The sequence below is a fragment of the Budorcas taxicolor genome, chromosome 1 (genome assembly GCF_023091745.1).
Source record: "Budorcas taxicolor isolate Tak-1 chromosome 1, Takin1.1, whole genome shotgun sequence".
Lineage (NCBI taxonomy): Eukaryota > Metazoa > Chordata > Mammalia > Artiodactyla > Bovidae > Budorcas > Budorcas taxicolor.
In genome coordinates this window covers 144,899,121-144,916,297 of record NC_068910.1, presented here as the reverse complement: position 1 = coordinate 144,916,297, position 17,177 = coordinate 144,899,121, and the positions used below count along the sequence as shown (strand labels likewise).

General features: G+C 40.6%; 1 protein-coding gene and 5 non-coding genes across 7 annotated transcripts; all 6 read left to right on the top strand.

Moving 5' to 3' along the window:
* Nucleotides 1-1,125: 1,125 nt before the first annotated feature.
* Nucleotides 1,126-1,232, top strand: LOC128058668 (U6 spliceosomal RNA). The gene has a single exon (XR_008200510.1). It is a non-coding gene; the product is annotated as a U6 spliceosomal RNA (small nuclear RNA).
* A 9,620-nt stretch (nt 1,233-10,852) lies between these two features.
* On the top strand, nt 10,853-17,175 carry EIF4A2 (eukaryotic translation initiation factor 4A2). Of its 2 annotated transcripts, none has more exons than XM_052659866.1 (11): nt 10,853-10,920; nt 11,712-11,757; nt 11,841-11,973; nt 12,266-12,405; nt 13,177-13,345; nt 13,441-13,550; nt 13,769-13,912; nt 14,213-14,350; nt 14,600-14,689; nt 15,060-15,139; nt 16,394-17,175. In XM_052659866.1, exons 1-11 carry the CDS (start codon nt 10,892-10,894, stop codon nt 16,536-16,538), a joined length of 1,224 nt encoding a protein of 407 aa, XP_052515826.1. In that variant the 5' UTR covers nt 10,853-10,891; the 3' UTR covers nt 16,539-17,175. The 2 variants fall into 2 exon arrangements, with proteins under 2 accessions (XP_052515826.1, XP_052515753.1); XM_052659793.1 differs by having other exon boundaries at nt 10,870-10,920; nt 11,709-11,757.
* Nucleotides 12,095-12,163, top strand: LOC128058540 (small nucleolar RNA SNORD2). Its single transcript, XR_008200500.1, has one exon. It is a non-coding gene; the product is annotated as a small nucleolar RNA SNORD2 (small nucleolar RNA).
* On the top strand, nt 13,952-14,128 carry LOC128058519 (small nucleolar RNA SNORA81). The gene has a single exon (XR_008200496.1). It is a non-coding gene; the product is annotated as a small nucleolar RNA SNORA81 (small nucleolar RNA).
* Nucleotides 14,402-14,533, top strand: LOC128058323 (small nucleolar RNA SNORA63). The gene has a single exon (XR_008200441.1). It is a non-coding gene; the product is annotated as a small nucleolar RNA SNORA63 (small nucleolar RNA).
* On the top strand, nt 14,716-14,854 carry LOC128058387 (small nucleolar RNA SNORA4). Its single transcript, XR_008200459.1, has one exon. It is a non-coding gene; the product is annotated as a small nucleolar RNA SNORA4 (small nucleolar RNA).
* Nucleotides 17,176-17,177: the final 2 nt, after the last annotated feature.

The window sequence follows — 17,177 nt, the reverse complement described above, 5'->3', positions numbered from 1 at the left end:
AATTAAGGCTATTATAGTGCAACGACTATTTAAGTGAACAAATTCTACTTTCTACTGCAAACATATTCTGTAGATTAAGGAAACACTGCAAAGTGTTTGCTTTGCAATAGAAGGGTGTTTAAACGTGAATGATCAGCTCAGGAAAAACAGCTAAGTAGCAGTGGACATATCAGGACAATTTTTGATATTTCTTATTGAATGTAACAAGAGACAGAGCCTTATAAATTACAATGAAGTAAGACTTTCCCTCTGATGCTCTGGTCTGCTTATTCATGATACCACCAGATTGTACATATTTCTAGTTCTTGCCTTCTTAATGAAGAGGATGATGGTCAGCCTGATACTTTGAAAATTTCAAGTATTTAACATAATAGGTTTCTTGACTGCACCCCCTCTTCCAAAGCTTATTCAATGACACTGAATAAGCTGTCTTATATAATTCCTTCTCTTTGGATCAACTGTAAGTATAAAAATTTAAAGTTACTTTTCAAAAGGATTTTGAAGGAAAAGAAAAATAAAAGCTTCTAGCAAGCAAAGGGCATGATGCCTTGACCACCTTCTCTTTTCAGACTCAAAGGCCTTCCCAAACAGCTAGTGTAACTAGGTCAGGGAACACCAGCTAGTTATGCATCACCTCAGCCTCTCTATGGGAGTCAGGATGATGGCAGAGTCATCCCCCTTTTTTTAAGTCTTATTAATATAATAAAAAAAGCTTTCATCAGAAACAACTGATGGTTAATATTTATCTGGCTAGTCACTGATTTTAGCTGGCCTTTCATTCAGAATTCAAAACTGGAAACCAAGATCTAATTTCCCTCTGCCAGGGTCTTGCTAATGACTACAAGTTTCATAGGTCTACAATCCATCTGAAACAGTGCATCCCAAACACAAAAGTTCAGATGAACTATATTGATTCACAGTATTTATTTTGATTTTTTAGGTAATTATTTTATTTAATATTCTTTCATTTGGCCGCATCAGGTCTTAGCTGCGGCATGTGGGATCTAGTTCCCTGACCAGGGATTGAACCTGGGGACCCCCTGCATTGGGAATACAGAGTCTTAACCACTGGATCACCAGGCAAGTCCCTACAGGTAATTATTTTAATCAGTATTAGAAAATACAGTGCTCGCTTCGGCAGCACATATACTAAAATTGGAATGATACAGAGAAGATTAGCATGGCCCCTGCACAAGGATGACACGCAAATTCGTGAAGCGTTCCATATTTTTATGTTTGGGAATGCATGTACACCAGTGGTGGATTCATGTCAATGTATGGCAAAACCAATACAGTATTCTAAAGTAAAATAAAGTAAAAATAAAAATTAAAAATAAAATAAGACATTTCACACACACAAAAAAAGAAAAAAAAAACAGAAAATACAACAAATTAAACCTGTGATTTAACTCAAGAAAAGTAAATATAAATTGACTTATAAAAAAATAGGTAAATAATTCAGATGGTACTCAAGTATGGTAAAAATTATGAAGCCTGAATAGTTGAAGAATGCCTGGATTTATTCCAAGGAAATGAAGTCCTTAAACTGCCACTTCACTTCTACGTCTACTGCAACCCAGCTTCAGATGCACAGATTGGACCTAAGGACCACCACTATCCAGCCCATGCTCTAGGCTCACTTTTAAATGTGGGCAAATTCACCATACAAAATTCACAAACAACATCAGCAGAAGTAACAATGCCAAAGCAGTGGTGGTATTGGATGGAGCAGTGAACAGGAGGAAAATGCTGAGCTTTGTTCCTTAATGTAGTAGGGTTAGTAGAAATTTTATTTTTAAAATGCCCTTTATTGTTTTTAAATTATTGCTTGTGCAACCAAAAAGTAAGATAAAAAATTGCAAGTAGAACTCAATTTGTTTTAGAGTCCAGATAGTTTAAAACAGCTTCTTATTAAAAGCACTCTTATGTAATGACTTACCTGGTTGTCCGGTGGCTAAGACTCCATGCTTTTAATGCATGGGGCCTGGGTTAGATCCCTGGTCAGGGAACTAGATCCCACAGGTGCAACTAAAGATCCTACATACTGCAGCTGTGCAGCAACTAAGACCTGGTGCAAATAAATAAAAATAAATATTTTTTTAAAAGCACCTTTATGTAAATCATCATCATTTTAGTAAATAAATGCAGGCCTACAAATCCAAAGGACAGAAATGGTCATATAAGCTAAAGGGGACAGACATCAGGATATATCCTTTTTGAATATGAATAGCAGGAGTAGTTTTAATCTTTAAAAGAAAATTTAAAGAGTAGTTTAAACAGCATATCAACATTACAAATCACTATAGGAAATAGATAATATTCCTTGATCTTTGTAGTTCTACTATTTATTCTTATAGTTATTCACTCATTCATTCAAAAATACTTAAGTGCTTACTATATGTGTAAGGAATTACTGCCAGCAGTGAAAAACAAACACTTTCCATCATTGGTCATTGGTTTGTTTAACCTAAGAATAAAAGAAGCAAATAACAATAATAATTTTGCCATTTTTGTACTAAAATGCACAACTTCTTAGAAATTTTCAACTTTATTTTAATAATGTCATTACTGTCTCCTCTTGGTTCTTACTTTATACACTATTCAACAAAGCTGATTGGTCATTGTGGCAGGCAGAATAATGTCCCCCCAAATATGTCTACATCCTAATCCCCCAAACCTATGACTATGTTATCTTACATGGCAAAAGGGACTGTTCAGGTGTGATTAAGTTAAAGTTCCAAGGTGGGGGGATTGTTCTGGATTATCCAGGTGGACCCACTGGAACCACAAGTCCTTATATGAAGAAAGGGAGAAGGTCAGAGAACAGATGTGGCAATAATGGAAGCAGAGGGATGTGGCCAGGAGCCAAGGAGTACGGGCAGCCTTTAGAAGGTGGAAAAGGAAAAAACAGACTTTTCCCTAAGACCTTCAGAAGGACCAGAGACAGCTCTGCTGACAACTTGATTTTAGGACTGCCAGGGAATTCTCACTGAGTTTACTTTTTAAAGAGTCGCCATAAGCGGCAATGTACAAGGGTTTCAGTTTCTCCCAGCCCTTGCCTGCTCTAGTTCTTTCTGTGCTGTTGCCTTTTTTTTTTTTATCATGGCTATTCTAATGGCTGTGAAGCGCCATCTCCTTGTGCTTTGATTGCGTTTCTCTAGCGATCAGCGATAATGAGCGTTTTTTCACATGGTTATTTGATCTTTTGTTTTAGCTGGCTTTCTCTGACACTGCTCTGGCACCACCTCTCTATTGCCAGGAGGAGGTGAAAGTCCCCTACGAGCCTCCCTCAGCTGTCCCTTGTTACTGTTGGGCGGGGCTGGGAATTCCAGCTCCCAGGTGCTCTCCACCAGCACAGTGACAAGTGGCCTTGTCGCCACTGTGAGATGGCGAGCATCCTGATGTTCTGAATTGCCACCACCCTGGTGAGGAGAAAACAGTGCCTTGGTTACTGCCTGCTGGGTATGGAAGTGTAGGCTTCCCTGAGATCTCTGTGACACCACAGTGGCAGTGGTGGGAATACCAAGGTGCCCCATGAGTCTTGTGGGGGTGGAATCATAGGCTTCCCCCTTGGCCTTTGCTGGTGTGGTTGTGAGTAGGACCACAGTTTAGTTTCTTCTCTGGTGTTTGGCTGGAATAGATTATTGTCTGAAGCTTTTCTGTCTTCCTAGGATGCCCCTTTTCTTCAGCTTCTGGCTAGAAGGAGCAGACTTTTGCTGGATCTTGTTTTTGATCTGTTGCCTGTTAGCTTATCTGGGTTGCCATCTTCTTCATTTCCAACTGGGGATAGATGACGCAAGAGGAAAACCCAGGGAACTTAACCACCAAGTCCATCTCCAAGTTCCTAGTACCTGTACCTCTCAGTGTTCTTGGGTTTGCTGTATACATAACATGCAGGGGTTTGAGTTGTACTAAGTGGGAGAAATAGGGAAAGAGTGTCTATTCTCTCTTCCCAGAAGAGACTAACTAATGTGCGTGGTATATAACTTATTAACCAATCTAATTTTGGCAGGCATTTAAGCTGTCTCAAAATAACGAGGAAAGGAATGTGCACTGAGGGGAGTGGGGGTGGGGAAGGGAAGACAGGTGGGCAAGAGGGACAGAGTTTTGGGTTCTTGTGCTATTACATGCCCAGCCTAAAACTCTTAACTGGAATTGTTGGGTCAAAGGACGTATGCAATCTAATTCTTCATACTGCTAAAATAGCCTCAAAAATATTACACTTAACTCCCAACCACATAAGAGTATGTTTTCTTAGCAAGTATTATAAAGTTTTGTAATCTTTAATCACCTGATGGAAAATTGTTCTCTTAAGTTGTTTGTATGTGCTATTTTACTTTCTCAATTGGATCCAAAGCAAGAATTGTGCCCCCTTTAATTTTCTTGGTGTCTGCAAGGACCCAGCACTATACCATACTAGTTATTTATTTCTTGTTAATGCTTTTAGCCAGGAGAAGTATCAATAACCTCAGATAGGCAGATGATCCCACCCTTATGGCAGAAAGCGAAGAAGAACTAAAGAGCCTCTTGATGAAAATGAAAGAGGAGAGTGAAAAAGTTGGTTTAAACTTAACATTCAGAAAACTAAGATCAGGGCATCTAGTCCCATCACTTCGTGGCAAATAGACTGGAAACAATGGAAACAGTGACAGACGTTATTTTCTTGGAATCCAAAATCACTGAAGATGGTTATGGCAGCCATGAAATTAAAAGATGCTTGCTCCTTGAAAGAAAAGCTATGACCAACCTAGACAGCATATGAAAGAGCAGAGACATTACTTTGCCAACAAAGGTCCATCTAGTCAAAGCTATGGTTTTTCCAGTAGTCATATATGAATATGAGAGTTGGGCCATAAAGAAAGCTGAGTGCCAAATAATTGATGCTTTTGAACTGTGGTGTTGGAGAAGACTCCTGAGAGTCCCTTGGACTGCAAGGAGATCCAACCAGTCCATGCTAAAGGAAATCAGTCCTGAATATTCATTGGAAGGACTGATGCTGAAGCTGGAACTCCAATACTTTGGCCACCTGATGCAAAGAACTGACTCATTTGAAAAGACCTGATGCTAGGAAAGACTGAGGACGAGATGGTTGGATGGTATCACCAACTCAATGGACATGAGTTTGAGTAAGCTCTGAGAGTTGGTGATGGACAGGGAAGCCTGGCATGCAGCAGTCCATGGGGTCTCAGAGTCGGACACGACTGAGTGATTGAACTGAACTGAACTGAATGCTTTTAGCAGTTTAAATAAAAGATTTGAGCTGATAATACAAAACTCTGACCAAGTTTCATTTCTTCAAATAAAACATAAATTTTCAAAAATGTTTAAAGGCAGGTTTCTGTCAAAGTATTGTCTATCATTGTTTAGTTGTTAAGTTGTGTCCAACTCTTGCAACCCCATGGACTGAGCCTGGCAGGCTCCCCTGTCCATGGGGTTTTTCCCGGAAAGAATACTGGAGTAGGTTGCCATTTCTTCCCCCTGGGGATCTTCCTGACTCAGGGATCAAAACCACATCTCCTGCTTGGCAGGAGGATTCTTTTACTACTGAGTCACCTGGGAAACTGTATTGACTATAGACTAACCTGAATCAAAATCACACAGGGTAATGGCTAATTCTAACACCTCCTAACCTGAAGGATTGGGGAAGATGCTTTGCCACCTACATGTAATATTCTTGCCAAAAATATTGAAGACGAATCTATAATGAAGGAATGATCAGAGAAATTCAAAGTGAGGGACATTCTAAAACAAAGAAACAAACTGGTCTGGAATCTTCAAAAATGTCAGTGTTATGACAGGCAAGTGCAACAGCCAAACCAGATTTATGAGGTCAAAGAAAGGCAATGCCAAAAAATGCTCAAACTACCACACAATTGCACTCATCTCACACGCTAGTAAAGTAATGCTCAAAATTCTCCAAGCCAGGTTTCAGCAATACGTGAACCGTGAACTTCCTGATGTTCAAGCTGGTTTTAGAAAAGGCAGAGGAACCAGAGATCAAATTGCCAACATCTGCTGGATCATGGAAAAAGCAAGAGAGTTCCAGAAAAACACCTATTTCTGCTTTATTGACTATGCCAAAGCCTTTAACTGTGTGGATCACAATAAACTGTGGAAAATTCTGAAAGAGATGGGAATACCAGACCATCTGACCTGCCTCTTGAGAAACTTGTATGCAGGTCAGGAAGCAACAGTTAGAACAGGACATGGAACAACAGACTGGTTTCAAATAGGAAAAGGAGTACGTCAAGGCTGTATATTGTCACCCTGCTTATTTAACTTATATGCAGAGTACATCATGAGAAACGCTGGACTGGAAGAAACACAAGCTGGAATCAAGATTGCTGGGAAAAATATCAATAACCTCAGATATGCAGATGACACGACCCTTACAGCAGAAAGTGAAGAGGAAGTAAAAAGCCTCTTGATGAAAGTGAAAGTGGAGAGTGAAAAAGTTGGCTTAAACTCAACATTCAGAAAACGAAGATCATGGCATCTGGTCCCATCACTTCATGGGAAATAGATGGGGAAACAGTGTCAGACTTCATTGTTTTGGGCTCCAAAATCACTGCCGATGGTGACTGCAGCCATGAAATTAAAAGACGTTTACTCCTTGGAAGAAAAGTTATGACCAACCTAGATAGCATATTCAAAAGCAGACACATTACTTTGCGGACTAAGGTCCGTCTAGTCAAGGCTATGGTTTTTCCTGTGGTCATGTATGGATGTGAGAGTTGGACTGTGAAGAAGGCTGAGCGCCAAAGAATTGATGCTTTTGAACTGTGGTGTTGGAGAAGACTCTTGAGGGCCCCTGGACTGCAAGGAGATCCAACCAGTCCATTCTGAAGGAGATCAGCCCTGGGATTTCTTTGGAAGGAATGATGCTAAAGCTGAAACTCCAGTACTTTGGCCACCTCATGCGATGAGTTGACTCATTGGAAAAGACTCTGATGCTGGGAGGGATTGGGGGCAGGAGGAGAAGGGGACAACAGAGGATGAGATGGCTGGATGGCATCACTGACTCGATGGACGTGAGTCTGAGTGAACTCCGGGAGTTGGTGATGGACAGGGAGGCCTGGCGTGCTGCGATTCATGGGGTCGCAAAGGGTCAGACATGACTGAGCGACTGAACTGAACAGAACTGAAGACACACAAGCACACACTACACACACATACAATGTATACACACATATATGTAATAGAATTTCTGATGAGAAAATCCTAGATTTTTGTTTGTAAGGTCACAAAGTAAATTGCTGGGACATTTGAGAAGTGTTGAATACTGTTAAAGTTATTATTACATCAATAGTAAATTTGGGAGTATAATGATACTTCTGTGCTTTTATGAAAAGAGTATCATTGTTTTCAGGATGTAGTGCTGAAGCATTAGGACTGAAGAGTCACTACGTTTGTGACTTTCAGAAGTTAAGAAAAAGTCACGGATAAATATGAGAGAAAATAAATGTAGTGAACCGTTAACAATTGGTGTGTGAAACATTTGGCATTTGTTGCATTTTCTTGCAACTCTTCCTTAGGTTTAGAATTTTCCAAAATAAAAAGCTGGCCCCACCTCAGATTAGATCACTGGATCTGGGTTGGGAGGGTGGAGTCCCCCATAATCTGCATTTCAGAGAGCTCTTCCTATTGATTTTTACCCATACCATGGTTTAAGATGTATTGATTTGAAGTACAACAATGTATCTTTATTTCAGTTTTTATAAGGGTAGAGCTAGAAAAACCTCCATATCTTGATTACACAATAGAACGTAACCTTGGATTAATGAGTATAAACTTGTCCTTGTTCAACACCCCATTCCATGGTCCTCCTCAATTTTTTCCATTTTTTCAACTCTATTAATATATTTACCTATCTTCACATAGATGTTTTAAAAGTCATTGTGAAGGGCACTTCCCTGGTGTTCTTGTGGTTAGGACTCAGTAATTTCAGTGCCAAAAGTCCAGGTTCAACCTATGGTTGCGGAACTAAGATCCCACAAGCCAAGCAGCAAAGGAAAATACGTTATTGTGAAGAATGCGGCAGGGAGTGCCACTGTCCAAATTGCTTCAGTGGACATTGCTGCCATTCAAGCAGAATCTAGCCTCTTAATTTCCTCCAGTAACCGAATAATAAAGAGGCACTGTTCCTGTTCAGTTCAAGGCAATTCTTCCTAAACACGTATAGATGGATGTATTATCTTGTGTTTACTAAATAATACACGACATTAATAAGTAATAAATGAACTAAAGATCCAAAGTGAAAGTTATTCAGTTATGCCTGATTCTTTGTGACCCCCTGGACAGACTGCTCCTCTGTCCATGGACTTCTCCAGGCAAGAATACTGGAGTGGGTAGCCATTCCCTTCTCCAAGGGATCCTACTGACCCAGGGATCAAACCCAACTCTCCTGTATTGTAGGCAGATGCTTTACCACCTGAGCCACCAGAGAAGCCAGCTCAAAAGATCCAAACACACCTTAACAAACTTTTGTGTATCAATAGTTTACCAAGACATTCCTTTAAATGCATAGCTGTTGCTTAAAAATCAGCTGAGGCCTTAAACCAATGTTAGATTGGCAAGAAGGCACACAATGTAGTTGTCGTTGAATGTCGCTGAATCATGAGAATACTGGGTCCTTTCTATAGGGTTACATCACCCAACATAAAGCATACTCTTTTAATGTTTTTTTACTGTTTTTTCATGTCATACTGACAAATCTATACTAATTCCTTGATTCCTCTGCTGAACATTGACTTATAATTGCTAGATAGATTTACAATTGTGGCTCACAAAGGGATAGAAGCCCAGTTTTAGTATATTAGCGGTATAAATAGCCTCCTATGTTCCCGCTTAGCAAAGAGGCAGTTTGTAGTTGACTTAGAGACCACCATCTATTTTTAGATCTCGGGTAAGTAAAAAGTTTAACTGTATGCTCTGTGTTGATATGCAAAACTTTGTTAAAGTGTCTGTTTTGTTTGGGTCTTTATCTCATGTTTTACTTATCAATGTTATTGAGTAAGCACTTGAAAACGTAGTCAACACAGCATTTATTTGAGATACATTTGAGACTTGCAGGGTATGTGGGTCTAGATTTTTGCTGAATTTTAGATTAAGGAGCTTTCTTACCTTGAAACCCCTTGAGCAACTGTGACCTAAAACCAGAGTTTTAGTCCTTGATTATTTCCTGTTAAAATACTCTGGAAATCCTCCACAGCATGTAACAGTAGTGCTAAACCTAAGGAAATCACTCAACAATTAGGTGTTAATTGTTGAGTGATTTCCCCCATGGTTGACTGATTCACCAAAGACTCAAGTGAGACTTAACTGTTGGCCACATTTCTAATTAAGTATTTTCTTCAGTTTCCTGGATCCCAGGAGATTTTCAGTAGGTTTTGGATGAGCCAACAAGGACCTCTGACCTCCATTCTCAGAAAATGTCTGGCATTATTTCAAATCTGGATTTGAACATTATGAAGGGATGGATTGGGAGCGAAATCCCTGGATGGAGGGCCAAGTACACTTTGTCATCTGGGTATAACTTTTTGTCAGAATTTCCAGCATGATAATTTTATAAAAAAAATTTAAAAACTGGTATTTAGAACCAACTCTGTTGAATATAATAAACAAATATAGAAAGTTGAGTCATTTTCTCTAGTTATCATACTTTAGGCCGTCCTTCTGAATTAATGAGAAAATATTTTCTGGAGTATTCGTGTTATCTTGCGGTATGAGTGGGACGGTATTTTTAAGTTAGATGACTAAACATACTATTCTGTTTGCTTTTATTAACGAGGCTGGGTTAGGGCTACAGTTGGAAAACCTCTGGAGCTTTACGAATCATGGAGCTTAATTAAGCAGCAAGGATTATATTGCTTTCAGTTTCAATAAATCAACATTCATTATATACAAGCAGTTATAATTCAAAAAATCTTTAGAGAAAAAAAAAAAAGACCAGAACCAAAACCTATGTAATTCCAAAGCAGCATGGAGCTGTACCTGACGGGGAAGTATCCATTTAAATGCTTGCGTTTCAAGGAATATTACCCCTATATTTGCAAAAGTTCACAATGATTTTATCTGCCATTTCTCAAGCCTGCTAAAACATTATAAGCATTGTATTAAAGAGAGAATGAGAAAAGACCAGCGGCAACATGAGAAGAATGGAGGTGGCTACCCCAGAGATATGTGCAGAGCATACTATTTCTTCTCGCCCTGCACGATACACGGTAAACGGGACCTTCCAGGACATGTTGGGTAGCCGACATTTTCCGAAGCAGTAATTTCACATAGTCAAGGTCTGCAGGATGTTAAATGCTCCCGCGAAAGGCCAGGAGGCTCTTCATCTTCAAGTTAGGTAGCGGTGGGAACAGGCGGAATAACCCGAGTCCCCTCCAGTGCAGCGTATAGACTTGCCTGCCCCTCCGGCACGGAGCGCCGCGGGATTGGCGAGCTTGGCCCCACTAACCGGAGGGGAAGCCGGGGGAGCCCAGAGCCCCGGGCGCCCCAGGTTTCCGTCTCTCGGTCCTGTCCAGCGCCCCAGCTGCCTCTGCTTCGGGGATGCGGAAACCCCGTAGGAACAGGGCGGGCCGGGAACGCGGTCGTCCCACCGTTTGCTGCAATATTCTTCCGCTGCAGAGCAAAGAGTTCCAACCTTCCCCAGGGTCCTGGGATTCTCAGCAGCCCTGTAATATCGGCAAATAACCTAATTTGGGTTTTAACACCGATTTGCTTAGGATATTTTCTGAGATAAGCACTTTAGGGTCTCAATTTTGTGGTTGCCGAAGCGCGAAGGAAAATTCCTCCGCAGAAAACGGGTTCCGGCCGCGAGCCTATAAAAAACGGGTGGCGCGGCCCGGCTGTCTTTTCAGTCCGGCACTGAGTGGTTCTTCGGATCATGTCTGGTGGCTCCGCGGATTATAACAGGTATGGCGCTTTCTCGGTGGTGCTCTGTGGTATAGGTCCTAAGGCTCCGGTGGAGACTGTAATAGGTGGTCAGGAGGCAGGGAATTCTGGGTTTTAGGCATTGCCTTGGGGTACAGTACCCCAGTGTCCTTCGAGAAGCTTCCATGGTGGGTAGGGCCTGGGTTGTGGGGTAAGTATGAAAACTGGGTGGTAAAAGAGTGTGTGTTCCCAAATACGCCTTGAAATCGCGGCCGTTTCCCCTGCCTCTGCGGAGCCCGGCGTTTAGTGGAAGCCGTGGCGCAGTCCGCAGTCGGTACAGTGTAACTGGGCCCCTAAGCTTTATTCGCGGCCAGTCGCGCGGTTTGGGAGCGCTAGACGATAGGTTTGGGTAGGGGTAGGACGGCGGCGGCTAGAGGCCGGGCCGGGCCGGCCACACGTTCCCGGCGAACCGTTGGCAAGGCCTTGCCGGGCCTCGGCCCGCGTCAATCACCCCGGCTTGCGCAGTGTTAGGGGCGGAGCTCGGCGCGTGGAGCTCTCGCGAGATGGTCCGTGGCGGAGAGGGGAGCGCCCGGCGCTCGGGACTGGGGGGCAGGGCCTGCGTCCGTAGGGTTTCCGGGCGTCCCTGGTCCCTAACCTTTGAGTGGGCGCGCAGTACGCCTTGTGCCCTACGGCACCATCTTCTCTCGTTTGGAAAGTTTACACGTGCCGGGGAGGGCGACCGGGTCAGACCGGTTATAAAAGGGCTTTTATCCCTCTGAATGTGCAGTTATGGGGAAGGGATGTTCTCTAACTGCAGTTATTTTTGTCAGCAGAGAACATGGCGGCCCAGAGGGAATGGACCCCGATGGTGTCATCGAGGTAAGAAATAGATGTGGAATTTGGAACGTTGGAAAGGTGGGTTGGTTCATCCCATTTATTCCTTTATTTTTTTTAACTTTCAGAGCAACTGGAATGAGATTGTTGATAACTTTGATGATATGAACTTAAAGGAGTCTCTTCTTCGGGGCATCTATGCTTATGGTTTTGAGAAGCCATCAGCTATTCAGCAGAGAGCTATTATTCCATGTATTAAAGGTAAAAGAACGTGTTGACGCTTCTTAAAGATGAGTTAACTGTTCAACATAGACCTGGATCTTTTCCCCTCTAATATGGGAAAATTACCTTTTGGGAAACTAGCACTTATTTGTATTCCTTAAAGTGAAATGATGGCAATCATCTTTCGGGACTGACCTGAAATGAAGAGAATACTCACTGCTGATCACTTTTATTGTTTGGGCATAATTCATGTTCCAAATGGAATACATGGTGTGAACTAGAAGTAATGGTTTGATGTGGGATCGGTAAATATGTATCCTACTTTTTTTAGGGTATGATGTGATTGCTCAAGCTCAGTCAGGTACTGGCAAGACAGCCACATTTGCTATTTCCATCCTGCAACAGTTGGAGATTGAGTTCAAGGAGACCCAAGCACTAGTATTGGCCCCCACCAGAGAACTGGCTCAACAGGTATTGATAGTGTAGATGAAAAAAACTGCTTGCGTGTTGCATAGGTTTCAGGTTTCACAACTGTGAGAATTTAAAGCTTAGTATAAATTTGTCCTATAGAGCCCTCCTTTTGACTGTCCATGCATGCAGGGAGTTTTGTTGAAAGCTAGACAGGAACTGGGTGTACAGGTATGGTTTGCAGGGTTGTGTAACAGATTGAGAAACTGAAGATTTCTGTTCAGAGTGGACTAGACCCGTTTTCATTTTTACATTTGAATGCAGTTGTGCAACATGAAAACTGCAGTGACATGTTCTCCTTTGACAGTCTCAGTAGTTTGTGATACATCTGTTGCATGCTGCGTTTTCAAAGCTCACTGCTCTATTGGCTTTGCAGTAAAGCCTTGCTAATATACCTGTAGGCTTTATTAAGGCTAAGATTATTAAGTCGCAGTATCCTTCAGGGATAAATAGTAACTTCAGCTAAATCTACTTTTTTTTTTTTAATCACTACTTACACTTTGCTACACAGTAAAGGATAGTGCAGGAAGTATTTTTTGTTCTCTATCTAGCTGATAATCTGGGGCATTAGGATTCAAAGTTTGATGAGGCACAAGATGTTTTCACAGTTTATTTTGAGGTAGTTAGATTGGTCTGCATTTTAAGCTTGGAAGTAGTTAAGTGCTGTGCATGCATTAAAGCTATTTGCAGACCAGATATTTGCCATTATGCTTTCGAAGTTTAGTCACAAGCCTGTAACTCTGCAGGATAGTAATTAAGGCTTTTGGCTTTCAGATCCAAAAGGTAATTCTGGCACTTGGAGATTATATGGGAGCAACTTGTCATGCCTGCATTGGTGGAACAAATGTTAGAAATGAAATGCAAAAACTGCAGGCTGAAGCACCACATATTGTTGTTGGAACACCAGGGAGAGTGTTTGATATGTTAAACAGAAGATATCTCTGTAAGTATTGCTGATGAGTAAAGTTTTTACTATAATAAAGCAAATAGTATGCCTGAGAGTTTAGATATGATGGCATGACTCTTATTTTTTAACAGCTCCAAAATGGATCAAAATGTTCGTTTTGGATGAAGCAGATGAAATGCTGAGCCGAGGGTTTAAGGATCAAATCTATGAGATTTTCCAAAAATTAAATACTAGTATTCAGGTGAGCTTTGTTTCAGTCTCCTAAAATTGCTGGAAATTAAACACTGGCACTATTACAGTTGAAGTGTTCTGTGTCATTCCCCCTACTTAACAGCAACTGATGCGTAACTTATTTCTGTCTGGCATAATTCCATGTTCAGAGGTGCTTGACTTCAAAATGTTTTCCCTTGAGTATTGTGGAAGTTGTGCTAACTACGCGTGACAACATATCTTTTTAAGGTGGTGTTGCTTTCTGCCACAATGCCAACGGATGTGTTGGAAGTGACCAAAAAATTTATGAGAGATCCAATTCGAATTTTGGTGAAGAAGGAAGAATTGACCCTTGAAGGAATCAAGCAGTTTTATATTAATGTTGAGAGAGAGGTAATTTTTCTAATTGTTAAAATAAAAAGTTAGGTTTTTACCTTCTTGTATAAGCACTGTGCTAAAATTACAGAAACCAAGATAACCTTGGTTTTTGTAATAATGCTAGCAGAGTATTAAACAAGAAGAAGAGAAACTGCACTAGATTGTAAAGACTGGGGTGGACCTCTTTCTTAATGTCCAGTGTCCTTTGTCTTAAGATTTGGTGCAATATGTCTTTAGACCAGTCTAATAAATGAGTTTTTAAATAATGTAAGCTGGAAAGCTTGTGACTATTACTTTCTCTTTGAAATCTTGTAGGAATGGAAGTTGGATACACTTTGTGACTTGTACGAGACACTGACAATTACACAGGCTGTTATTTTTCTCAATACAAGGCGCAAGGTGGACTGGCTCACAGAGAAAATGCATGCCAGGGACTTCACAGTTTCTGCCCTGGTAAGAGGTATTCTAACCTAGTAATGGTAATTGAAGCCTTTACTTTCACTAAAGCAGGATTTAGACTACAATATAGCTGCTAAGTGCTGTGTTGTCGTTCCCCCTGCTAAAAATAAAGTTGTTTCTTTACTATACCTGTCTGCTATGCTCCAGTAGCAGCCAGGGACGCTTGGTCTCATACATGTTGATAAAGTTTAAGTTACTGATTTGATTGGTGATTCTTGAATTAATAGGTTTGTTACTTTGCAGCATGGTGACATGGACCAGAAAGAAAGAGATGTTATCATGAGGGAATTTCGATCAGGGTCAAGCCGTGTTCTGATCACTACTGACTTGTTGGTAAGTCTCTCAATGCTCTTTTTAATCCACCAAAAGTTTGTTATTGGGGGAAGGTTTTTTAATGGCCTTTACCAACTTCAGGCTATTTGGGAGAATAAAGAAGGCCATGCTCCACAGTGAGCTATACCACTTAGTATAGTTCATTACTGTTTTGTGGCCTACATCACACGGACTGTAGCCCACCAGGCTTGTCTGCCCATGGAATTTCCCTAGCAAGAATATAGGAGTGGGTTGCCATTTCCTTCCCCAGGAGACCTCAGGAATTGAACACACATCTCCTTCGTTCACTGCAGGCAAATGTTTACTGCTGAGCCACTAGGGAAGCCCCTATATTACATAGAATTTGAACATCATTATCACTGTATTTCAGGCTCGTGGAATTGATGTGCAACAAGTGTCATTGGTTATAAACTATGATCTACCTACCAATCGTGAAAATTATATTCACAGGTGAGTAGGTGGCATCTTGACTTAGTAATGTATTGGTGTAACTCATTGCTTTTCTACTGACTAAATTGTCTGAAAGGTAACTTCAAATCAGGGAATTAAGTATTAAGGCATAGTATCTTGGTAGGATATAATTAAAACTGTACTTGGGAAGATTGTGCACAGTGGGAAAACAGTTGTGAACGTTGCCCAAATTGTGGACTCTGCATACAGATTAGGTTGTTTTAGATCTGTTGGTCTTATTTTTGAACTTTATTTTTAGTGATGCTCTTGTGTCCATGTGATTTCTTGATGATTCCTCTATAGTTGGGATTTTCTTGGTGTTGTCTGGTAGCAATTTGAGCAGTCCCTGGTTTAGTTATAGTGGCTTTATCCCTAAGTAAATTGAATTGTACTTTGTTATATGATGTAAAAAAAGACTTTTTAAAAAATACAGGAGTCGATAGCAGCAGTTGATGACGAGATGGCACTCAGAAACGGCGTTGACGTAATTTAGGACGTGGAATCATAAGCGAAACAGCACACTGTTTGAATAAAGAGCGAGTCGGTATTTATACTTGTTTTTTTTTTTTGTCATGATTATTTGATATTTTAACATGCTCCAGCTAAGGCATTTTGTATATTAGCCTGTTAGGTGGTTTATATTGTCTGGTTTCTATCAGGAAGGTTAAAGAGATGTTTTGGAGGTAAACACGTTTGAGTAATTTGAGTTACAACGTGTGAAACTGAGCAAAAAAGCAGTGATAAGTTTGGGTTACCATACCAAATACTTGTTTTCCCACTGGAAAAAGTTGTTAAGTTTTAGACAATAGTTAACCTTGAAGCATTTGTATTTGCAGTTTACAGTTCCAGAAGAGCGTCGAAATGGATTACATAACTTCTTTGTTTTATCCCTGGTGTTTTACATCTGTCCCAGGCCGACATCTGCTCTTGGCTGGCCCACTTTGGTATGGGCTTTAAATTCACTACCCCAAACACAATACTGTCATCTGCTTTAAAAAAAAGTAATGCTCAAAACACCTGATGAAATCTCATTTTGCAGCCAGACAAGCCTTGAATCCTTTTGGCACTAACTGCAGAGGAAGATTTTTTTCTCTAGATATTGATGAGCAGCTAGTGCTCCAATTAGAAGCACGAACTATAACCTTGATAAGTAAACAGCAGCTGATGGTTAACAAGTGGATCATCATGTTCAGTAGTTCATGCAGCATGTGAGAAGGAATATATTCTAATGACTGATTTCTTTTCCTCACACAGAATTGGCAGAGGGGGTCGATTTGGGAGGAAAGGTGTGGCTATAAACTTTGTTACTGAAGAAGACAAGAGGATTCTTCGTGACATTGAGACTTTCTACAATACTACAGTGGAGGAAATGCCAATGAATGTGGCCGACCTTATTTAATTCCTGGGATGAGATAGTTTTGAATGCAGTGCTCGCTGTTGCTGAATAGGCGATCACAACGTGCATTGTGCTTCTTTCTTTGGGAATATTTGAATCTTGTCTCGATGCTCATAACGGATCAGAAATACAGATTTTGATAGCAAAGCGACATTAGTCGTGAGCTCTTGTGAGGAAAGTCATTGGCTTTATCCTCTTTAGAGTTAGACTGTTGGGGTGGGTATAAAAGATGGGGTCTGTAAAATCTTTCTTTCTTAGAAATTTATTTCCTAGTTCTGTAGAAATGGTTGTATTAGATGTTCTCTATCATTTAATAATATACTTGTGGACTAAAAGATATAAGTGCTGTATAAAATCAGCCAATTATGTTAAACTAGCATATCTGCCTTTATTGTGTTTGTCATTAGCCTGAATAGAAAGGCCTTTAAAATTGATTTTTTTTTTTAGCATTTGAATGCATTTTGTTTGGTATTATATTTATTCAATAAAGTATTTAATTAGTGTTAAGTGTGAACTGGACCCTGTTGCTAAACCCCAGCAAGCAATCATCCTAGGTAGGGTTAAACCCCCAGTAAAATTGCCATATTGCACATGTCTTAATGAAGTTTGAATGTTAAATAAATTGTATATTCACTTTAAAGG